Source organism: Hermetia illucens, chromosome 3 (genome assembly GCF_905115235.1).
Source record: "Hermetia illucens chromosome 3, iHerIll2.2.curated.20191125, whole genome shotgun sequence".
In the NCBI taxonomy this organism is placed as follows: Eukaryota; Metazoa; Arthropoda; class Insecta; order Diptera; family Stratiomyidae; genus Hermetia; species Hermetia illucens.
The window spans coordinates 122,102,451-122,113,410 of record NC_051851.1 but is presented as its reverse complement, the minus strand read 5'-3'; the positions used below and the strand labels follow the sequence as shown (position 1 = coordinate 122,113,410).

The following is a 10,960-nucleotide window of genomic DNA, read 5'->3' as shown; positions in this document are numbered from 1 at the left end:
GGTAGATACTTATGGGATAAATGTCCACTCAAATGTTTTTATATAAGAAATATACAAAACCTTTCATACCCTGGAACATTCAGCTCCTGGTTTCCCCATTCGTTTTTAAGGTTTTGTGTGAAACAAAACCTTATTAGAATCGATTCGATGTCTGTCTGTCCGTCTGTCTGTCTGTCTGTCTGTCTGTCTGTCTGTCTGTCTGTCTGTCTGTCTGTCGGTCTGTCTGTCTGTCCGTCTGTCTGTCTGTCTGTCACACCCGATTTATTCGGAAACGGCTGGAACGATTGTCACGAAAATTGGTACGAGTATGTAATCTGCCGTTCCCTATACATGCAGCAACTGGCGTCATTTTGTATTAAGTTTAAGAGGGGCTCCCCATACAGGGAAAAGGGGGCTGCAAAATTTTTTTTCACAGAATGTAGCCATGTGGGGTATCAAATGAAAGGCCTCAATTAGTACTTTTCGAAACTGGTTCAATATTTGATGTTAGGTGAAACATAGGGGAATGAGGGCTCGAAATATGACCCCCAAAAAGTGTAACAGGTCTCGTTTTCAGAACCTATCCAACCGAAAAATCCGAAAAAAATCACAGTAGTGCATCTCTATGAAATCTAGGCCTCAAAATATATCCGGTTACGATATCTGCAGAAATAAAGTTAATAATATTATATTTCCACATTTTAGAAATTTGCCCGGCACCCCCCTTAAGTTCATCGCAGAAGTACAAAATTTAGCACAGGTGTAATAAAGGACATGGTGCACAATTCAGTCAAGTTTGAAGAAAATCCAACTATTATTAACAAAGTTATGGGGGGTGAAACTTTACAATTTTTTGTGAATTTCGTGCATTCTACAACATGCATGACGTCATCATCACATATCAATTCGTCAATACCACAACGAAATGAGTTTTTATGAATTCGGTCCCAGATAATTATTTTGTTTTAGTTTTCTAGATATCTGTCAACCAGACATGTGTGTATGAAGGTATATAATATATGCGTGTTAACGAACTTTGCTGGTAGTGCCTAATTCAAATAGATATAAGAAGTAAATCGGAAATATGGGTACGATCAATTTATATACGTGCATATATGTGTACAGTATTCGGAAATAGGCAGTTTGTTTGTTTAGGGTGAGCGTAATATCTACGACTGTAATATGTACGTATGCCTCGTAGTTTGGAAAAATATGAAGCGTTATGTTGGATTGGTAGCTATATACGGATAGAAAAATGTGCGTTGAAATTTCTTACGTAAGATGAACACAAAACCTTTATATCCGAAGCGCAAGCTTCCGGTATTCCGACTTGTTTATTTCTTCAAAATGGATGAATTGTACTTCATATTATGAATTAGTTAATGGTTGTTTTTGAATTTTTTCGACAAATCGAAACAATCAATAATTTCGGGCAATGAAATGCACTTATATATATTCTCACAATCTAGTTACAGATGCTATCCAATTTCGAACAAATGCCACACGGGCGTAGACTCCTGGATATCCAGGCACAGCACACCCATATCCCCAGGAGACAACTCCCACAATAGTTCCGTTTAGTGTGAGTGGTCCACCTGAGTCACCTTGGCATGAATCTTTACCTCCTTCTTTATAACCAGCACAAATCATACGCGTTGTTATACCACCAAATCGGGAATAAGCCCGATTACATTCGGTTTGATTATATTTTGGAACATCGACTGCACGCAGCGATGCACACGAGATCGAAGAATTATGCGTATCTCCCCATCCAGATGTTGTCAATATGATTCCATCGGCAACATCAGCGTCTTGGTTCGGAAGTTGAACTGCTGCGTACACAACTCCTTTGGATGGCCATGGCTTTAGTTGCAGCAACGAAAAGTCGTAATCAGCAATTTTGGGGTTGTACTGAGGATGTTCTCTTTTTCTAAGCCCTTTAGCCTCCACACCCCCAGAAGTAATCTCTAGAGATCCAATTCGAACCCTTAAACTTGATGCCGGGATGTGGACGGTACAATGTGCTGCTGTCAACACCCATTCTGCACTGATTAATGAACCACCGCAGATGTAGAAAAGACATGCCTGCAGTGATACTTGAAAAGGAAACTGACTGATGTTACTCACAGCATATCCACCAACTATTCGCCCACCCGGTTTGAGAACTTTTGGAACACGACTCGAACATAGTTCTGCTAGGCAAAGCAGTCCTAAAAGTGCTGCGGCCGAGAAATGGGCTCTCATTTTGAACAAGGCTACTTTTCCTTAACTAAGTAAGTCAACCAATCCGGAACTATTCTTATATACTACAAATTATTACTGGTTATTTACAGAAAATGCTTTACCTCACGGAGAATAGAATTGACTCTAATTGATTTCCAGCTGTTTAACATTCCCCAGAATTATGTGAATTCTCTACGATGATCAGCCCATTCCACAATATTCCGCTTATTGGCAATGGAAATTCTTAACGGTAAACAGTTAAAAAAATTTCCAACAATACCTACATATCACACAGGAATGGCTACTGACTAATCCATTGCAGGCAACCAACTATCTTTTGCGGTTTATTACGTTCAAAGTATTTTCACATTTTTGGTTTGAGAATAGAATATTTATGAGTGAGGAGTGGGGAGCATATATTATTCACGAATCATAATTATTGTTCACAGTTGCGAGCGTATTCACGGGTTCCTTAATTCAAACTTATAGAAAAATAGATAATCCATTCTATCTATCTGGAGTTTATATGTATCTTAGTTTGTGTAAAGAATTTCATTAGAGCTCTGATTCTGCTTTTGCTTTCGGTTATGGGCCGTCGTTATTACAGAGTTCAATCTCAAATGAGGTACAAATTAGATTGATATTCTGAGTAGACAGGAGACATGACGGGAGACATCCGAACATTAAAGAACAACAAGGCAATCAATATTAATGTTCATGAACAGCCGACGTTGTCAATTTTACTTTTACCTTAAAAGTAATTCATAAAAGAAGAAAAGAATAACATCCACGTGAATTGTCATGGATAGGAAGGAAACTTTCTTTGCTTTCATAAATATTTTAAAAATGTTTAACCCTTTTTACCGGATCTCTAATGAAAATATTTTCTTACAGGGGCTCATACCGCAAGTGTGTAGTAAATGAATCATCAAGGATGATAATCGTAGGTACACTAGCACAGTGCTAGAACCCATACACCGCAACAATATACTACTTATCTAGATAACTTAATAGGGAATTTCAAGTAAGCCGGAAACCGGACACTCCACACTTCACGTACGAACGGTTTTACTGCTTCCTTACGTTAGAAACTTGGGGCAACCAACTGTCTAATATCCACTCTACAATCTCAATTGTCACTATTACGTGTAAGCTAAGGAAATGAAAATTAAAGGTTTGACCTACGTATGTTATTGCTCCAAAGTGGTCCCCCATGCAAATACCTACCACTACCAACAACGCTCAACTTTCGTTCTCAATCCCAAATCGATTTTTTCCTTGGCTTGTGAGATTTTTACTTTTATGAGAACAAATATTATTAGTAAAATTAATGTTTATTTTTAATTTTTGTTCCTACAAATCACAACAGGAAATAATTTCAGGCAATGAAATATATATATGCGTTCACAATCCAGTTACAGATGTTATCCAATCTCGAGCAGATGCTACACGGGCGTAAACTCCTGGATATCCACGCTGAGCACATCCATATCCCCAGGAAACAACTCCAACAATAGTTCCGTTTAATGTGAGTGGTCCACCTGAGTCACCTTGGCAAGAGTCTTTACCTCCTTGTGCATAGCCAGCGCAAATCATACGTGCTGTTATACCACCAAATCGAGAATAGGCCCGATTGCATTCTTCCTGATTGTATTTCGGTACATCAACTGCACGCAGTGATGCGGACGAAATCGACGAATTTTGCGTATTTCCCCAGCCAGATGTTGTCAATATGGTTCCATCAGCAACATCTGCCCCTCGCTTCGGAAGTCGGACTGGTGCGTGCACAACTCCTTTGGACGACCATGGCCTTAGTTGCAGCAACGAAAAGTCGTAATCAGCAATTGTATCATTGTATTGCGGATGTTCACTTATTCTAAGCACTTTAGCCACCACACCTCCAGAGTTAGTACGTAGAGATCCTATCCGAATACTTAGCCCTGGTGCCGTGAAGTCAACAGTACAGTGCGCTGCTGTTAACACCCATTCTTCACTGATTAAGGAACCGCCACATATGTGGGACCCATATAACTGTAGTGATATTTGAAAAGGAAACTGGCTGATGTTATTCACTGCATATCCCCCAACAATTCGCCCATCCGGTTTAGGCAAGTTCGCTACACGGCTTGAACGTAGCTCCACTAAGCAAACCAGCCCTAACAACACTGGGACAGACAAATAGGTTCGCATTTTAAATCCGACTACTTTTTCCTAACTAAATAAATGAGTGAATATGAAAGTTTTCTTATATACTAAAGGCGATTACTGGTAATTAACAGAGAATGCTTTATCTGATGAAGAGATAGAAAATTCCAAGTGCAAATTTCCAATATCTTTAATGGGATAGTAAACAGAATTGTAGCATGTTCGACTTATTAATGTAGGTAAAAAGGTCCACATGCCACTTAAGTCTGTCGGGCCTGCTCTACAATGATGAGTATGTTAAGTATAGGCTTAGAATTTCCCTCACTGCTGAAGACCCATTTACGAATGTGAAAGATATATTACTCCGCTTATTATCAATGACCTCACCTGATGGCACTTGATAAATTTAGAATAACAACCCATTTGAGACAACGCAGTATCTTCAATAGATTACAAACATCTATAAGAAGGGGTATGTATAATTAACGATTTCCACATTTCCCTTTCCTCACCAGTAGGTCTCAAACGCCCAGTTCTTAACATTCGAATATTATATGACGAACACGTTGATCGTTGAAAGGCGTTACGCATTCATTACTTCCATTCCTCAGAGTTATAACAAAGTTCGTTATGGATTATCACAAAGTTCAAAAATTGTATGATGGCTGCAGTGAAATCTGCCTATCACACTTCTGTGGTTTATAATGTCCCGTTTGAACAATTTCTAAGAGTGGAGTTACTTCGTGTTTTCAAAGTGAGCAATCATTATGTGACTACATATATCCCAGGGAACAAGTGGAAATGACCACTCATCATCATCATCATCAACGGCTCAACAACCGATATCCAGTCTATGCCTGCTTTAATAATTAACTCCAGACATCCCGGTTATGCGCCGAGATTCACCAATTCGATATCCCTAAAAGCTGTCTGGCATCCTGACCTACGCCATCGCTCCATCTCAGGCAGGGTCTGCCTCGTCTTCTTTTTCTACCATAGATATTACCCTTATAGAGTTTCCGGGTGGGATCATCCTCATCAATACGGATTAGGTGACCCGCGCGCCGTAACCTGTTGAGCCGGATTTTATCCACAACCGGACGGTCATGGTATCGCTCATAGATTTTATCATTATGTAGGCTACCAAATCGCCCGTCCTCACGTAGGAGGCCAAAAATTCTTTAGAGGATTCTTCTCTCGAACGCGGCCAAGAGTTCGCAATTTTTCTTGCTAACAACCCAAGTCTCCGAGAAATACATGATGACTGGCAAGATCATTGTCTTGTACAGTAAGAGCTTTGACCCTATGATGAGACGTTTCGAGCGGAACAATTTTTGTAAGCTGAAATAGGCTCTGTTGGCTGACAACGACTGCGCGCGGATTTCATCATCGTAGCTGTTATAGGTGATGATTTTCCACCCTAGATAGGAGAAATTAATGACGGTCTCAAAGTTGTAGTCTCCTATCTTCATTTTTTCCGTTAGACCAGTGCGGTTTGATGTTGTTGGTTGGTTGGTTTTTGGTGCTGACGTTGCCACCATATACTTTGTCTTGCTTGAAGTGACCACTAGTACTGATAAATATCTAACGTTATTCATTTGGTACACTCCTTGATACCAAACAAAATTCGTTGCTGCAGGAGAGTCCAGCAGGAAATTCTTCCCATTTATAATAAGTTTATAAAATAGAGAAATGAAATGTCCGCCGCCAACTGATCCTCCAAATGAGTATTTTCCAAATTTGCAACAACGAACAGAAAATAAATCACACCTCAAAAACCAAGGAGTGGAGGGAATTGACTGGGCAGGTGTTCCAGGAGCTCAGAACTGACTGCAAATCATGTAATAAACTTTTGTTTCCATAGTACGTTGGGTTCACACCAAAGACATCTCGAACATTAATGGCCTAAAAATTCAGTTTAAGACAAATTTTAATTAAAATAATTCACTCCACTAATCAAACTCCAAGTCCCCGAGTGTGACTACTCACAGAGACCGACTATTCACTTTAATATGACACCAACATTTTAAGCTATAGGGTATAGTGAATTCACATGAAATAGACCAATTTGGTGTACTATAACTTTATCAATAATAGTACGATTTCCATCATACATATGCTTTACGTTTCCAAAATTTTGAAATCCTATGAGGAAGATGGGACTTTGAGATGTTTCCCGAAAACTAAACTAACTAAACTAAATTTTCACAGAGGGTGGTATAATATGTATTTTGAGTCCTGGATTGCATACAGATGCATCGAGATTCTGAAATTTGCTGCTAAACTCACACCAAAACGGTAACGGTCCTCTACCGATTCTAACTGATCAACCTAAATAGCAAAGAAATTTCGCCCAGTTGCAGCTATATCTAATAGGCAGTATCTACACCAAGAAGACTGTATAGAGGAGGACCAAATCAACTGTCTAGGAGGCACGAAATGCCATTGCATATCCGCGAGGTAAGGACGAGGTAGCTAACTGGCCCGTCTCTATTTTTCTTTTTAAATATTTCCCCAGCCCATGTGACAAGCCATAAACAACTGTGCAATACCACATGCTCGTAACCACATGGCCCCACACCAAAGCAGTACATTACATATACGGCATTAACACCAGACCACAGTAGATCTACTATAGGCAGTACCCTTACAAAAATGACCCCACTTCCTAATGTGCTTGCAGAAGCTTATCTGTACACATCAGAGACGCTAAACAAGGAAAAGGCATAATCTTCGTCAAATCGTATTGGTAAGAGAGAGATCGGTGAGCATTTGCTATTCTGGCACTACGGCGTGCTCACCCATATAGCAAAAAGTTGTTTCACGTATTCACTTATACATAAGCAAAAACTTGCCAATCTCACCAATACATTGGCAAGTCCGGGCGGTATGTCAAACACAGCTGATCGGGTTTTCGGTACATCTCGCTCATGCTCAAGGGCAAAACAATTTGAAATCGTGTGTACTTGCACTGATTTTCCCCCTTGAGGGGCAAGGGGGAGTGTGGTAGCTGTCTAGTATCTAACTGTGCACCAGACCTGAAGCGCGAAATTTTTCTCATGCATTTACGGTACGATCGAACAAGTGCAATGATTTTTTCCCAACATACAGCTTTGAACAATGTTCTGCAAATGTAACTTCCAGTGTTAAGTTTTCTTGAGCCACACTAAGAGGTGCGGGCTTGCGAATGCATTGGAGTAGCTTATCCGTATACATCATAGGCCCTTAACATCCCGCAGTATCTACCTGCTGTCTATTGTCCACAATGTGTACGGATAAACTTCCCCAAATAATTCGCAAGCGCGTCCCGTTTAGTATAGGTACTGGCTATTAGATATGCTGCATCTTACATAATCGTAGGCCATTATCATCAAGCTTTGCTCCAAAGCAATATCTAAATATACATAATCCCAAAAAGTATGAGAGAAACTTTCGAACTAAAAGAGGAACTTTCGTCTGCTCTTTGAGTATGTTAAAGAAGGGATTTGGCAAAACAGAAGGGAACAACAATGGGTACTCCACAATTGAGCTTGGAACAGTAATACAATTATATGCTGGAATCAGTATAAAGCTCTAAATAAAAGCATAAGGTCGACAAAAACAAGACAGCGATCCGCTATTAACCAGTGCACATATTTAATAAATTTTGATTTGTGCTTGCACTGTCTGTTGGCACAGATCCAAAAACCAGATCGCCTAAACGGTACTGAATAATGAAAAGTACGCCTTCAGCGGCACTCGCGATCTCTCTCGATCATGGCCAAAAGTTTGTAATTTTTAAGATTTTGTGTAAACACAAAACCTTATTAAAATCGGTTTACTGTCTGTCTGTCTGTCCGTCTGTCTGTCTGTCTGTCTGTCTGTCCGTCACACGCATTTTTCTCGGAGACGGTTATAGCGATTGACACCAAATTTGGTACAAAGGTGGAAACTGTGAACACGCATACAGTGAGTTACATCCTTTTACGTTGAATTTAAGGGGTGGTCCCCATACATGCAAAAGGGGGGTGTAAATTTTTTTTTCATCAATTATAGTCATGTGGGATATCAAATTAAAGGTCTCGGTTAGTACTTAGTACCGGTCTTAGTTTTGACATTTGTTGAAAAGGTGGGGAGTGCGGGGGGTTGAAAGTGGTCATTTTTTTAACGAACCCATTCTCAGAAACTACTCAACCGAAAAATCTGAAAAAAAATCAGGGGGCTGCCATTATATGGTGCCTAGGTTCCGAAATACCCTCCATACCCATACCTGTTAAAATAAAGTTAATAATAGTACATTACTATAATTTTAAGTAATTGGCAGGAAAATCCTCCTTATGTTCACCCTAGAATCACAAAATTTTGCAGCAATATAGACTACAACATAGAGCATAATCCTGCCAACTTTGGTGAAAATCGCACTATTACTAACAAAGTTATACTAGGTCAAAACTGTCGAATCTCTGCAAATTCAAGACTATGAATGTCAATATCACTTGAAAGTGGAAATTTTCACATAATATATGCATATTTTACGTACTACATGCTAATAAGACAAATGCACACTCAAATCTCTTTACAAAGTAAATACACAAAACCTTTCATACCTGAAGCGATGAGCTTCCTCTTTCCCGACTTGTTTTTTTTACTGAGAATCCAAGTCTGCGAGGAGTAAATAAGAACTGACAAAATCATAGTCTTCTACAGTAAGAGATTTTACCCTACGGTGAGACGTTTCGAGCTTTGTAAGCTGAAGTAGGCTCTGTTGGCAGCTAACAACCGTGTACGGATTTCATCTTGTGATTTTCAACCCTAGACAGGGGAAATTTTCAACGGTCTTAAAGCTGTAATCTCTTATCTTTATTGTTTTCGTTTGACCTATGCAATTCGATGTAGTTCGTTCGTTGGTTTTTGGCGCTGACATTGCCACCATGTACTTCGCCTTGCCTTCATTAATGTACATCCCGAGATCTCGCGCCGCCTACTCGATCTGGATGAAGGTAGACTGTACAGTTCGTGTTGTTCTTCCCACAGTGTCAGTCGTGTTGGCCTGATACAACTCAAACTGTTGCCCTAATCCCTCAATTCTCAGTCAGATTTTACCGTTATGAAAATGCCAAGACTTCCCCACTCGGAGTGGTTATCGCTATTTGCAACTTCCGATGGGAGAATACTTAATACCAGAAGTAGAGAACACCTAAAAATTCATACCGGGTATAGACTTGATCGACATACTATAGTCAATAGGTGTACAACAACCATAAACGGGACAGCATAGTTCATCCAGAACACAATGCTACTTTCCTTGACACTATTATTTTCCGGCTGGTTAAAATCCCGACAAATGCTACATTTAGGTACAATACCTCAAGCTGATAATATTATGGTAACAACAACCACTTCTTCGAGATCTCAAACTTCTTTGATTTCCCACCCAGTGGCTTATAGTTCATCTTCCTTTCCCCGTACTTCCGCTCAATTGAGGGATAGCAAGAGCAATAATATACGCAGGGGATGCGTATATCAATCAACAGGGTAATTAGCGTCAGGCTAATTGTGTGGAATGCGGCGATCAGTTAAAACTTGCCTTTTCCAATACAAGACATAAGCAGAACTATCGAATATTCCCTGTGGTTCATATTGATTAACCGGATATGTTACTAGGATCAGCTGAAGCTTATATGCAGGGTCATGATAAATTACTTTGTGTCACAACAGTGCAACCAGAACTGGGATGACCTAATGTCTCTACACTCTTTTATTTTCACTTCTCTGTAAGCATGGTTGCAACCACGTTATCCTGGATCATGCATATAAATCCTTCCCCTTTCGCAAAGAGGTCCAGAAATCGACGAACGGATCCTAGAGACGATTCACATGTGTACCATACATTGCATTCAAAAGTCCGATTCTGGTCAGAATTCGCCTCCCTCATACGATTGAAAAATCGATGCATCACATTTAGTGAAATCAACCCTCTTTCTTTCGTGAGAATTTTGACAGCAAAGTATCCTTCAAATCACCAAATCGAGGATGGATCCTTTCCAGAATTCCTAGATACTTGCAGAAGTCCATCTCGAAGATAACTTGAACGGCAAAGCCACCAATGCTATATCCAGCATGCGGCTCGTATTGATTTGCGGATAGCTTGGATTCGACATCTGTCCAAACTAAATTCCATACGAATTTCACGACAAAACATGTCTACTTTTCGAAAGGTACTGGTTATCAATATTAGCATACATTTTGATGCCACCATTTCACACTTAGCATGTAGATCATATTTAATTGCGAATCCATGCTCTATAGGATACTTCCGTAACAACAAAAAGGGGTTCAGTACCACATAAAACCAAAGGGGACTCAACGACATCCTCTAAAAAACGGCTTTCCATGTGCGCATGGCCTCTGATTCGTTAGTACCCCCATGCGATCACACTGAAATGATGGTATGTCTCTCTTCCATGACTCTCGTCAAACAGTTTATTAAACCAGATGCGTGAGGCTCCGTCAAAAGCTCGGCGTAATCCACACAGCAACAAAAAAATATTTCCTTGGTCCCTAGTTGCCAATCCCACAACTGCCGATTCGATAATGTATTGCTCTTTGCAACCCCTTGATCCAACTCGGCAAC

The 10,960-nt window shown here is 40.0% G+C and overlaps 2 protein-coding genes across 2 annotated transcripts; both read right to left on the bottom strand.

Annotated features, from left to right (window-relative positions):
* Window positions 1-1,318: 1,318 nt before the first annotated feature.
* LOC119651792 (trypsin-3-like) lies at window positions 1,319-2,238 on the bottom strand. The gene has a single exon (XM_038055559.1). It carries the CDS (start codon window positions 2,221-2,223, stop codon window positions 1,438-1,440), a length of 786 nt encoding a protein of 261 aa, XP_037911487.1. The 5' UTR covers window positions 2,224-2,238; the 3' UTR covers window positions 1,319-1,437.
* A 1,357-nt stretch (window positions 2,239-3,595) lies between these two features.
* Window positions 3,596-4,438, bottom strand: LOC119651269 (trypsin-1-like). The gene has a single exon (XM_038054769.1). The coding sequence runs from the start codon at window positions 4,390-4,392 to the stop codon at window positions 3,607-3,609; it is 786 nt and encodes a 261-aa protein (XP_037910697.1). The 5' UTR covers window positions 4,393-4,438; the 3' UTR covers window positions 3,596-3,606.
* Between the last annotated feature and the right edge of the window lie 6,522 nt (window positions 4,439-10,960).

Excerpts from the sequence above, each read along its gene's own strand:
- LOC119651792 (XM_038055559.1), bottom strand. The coding sequence starts at position 2,223 with ATGAGAGCCCATTTCTCGGCCGCAGCACTTTTAGGACTGCTTTGCCTA.
- LOC119651269 (XM_038054769.1), bottom strand. The coding sequence starts at position 4,392 with ATGCGAACCTATTTGTCTGTCCCAGTGTTGTTAGGGCTGGTTTGCTTA.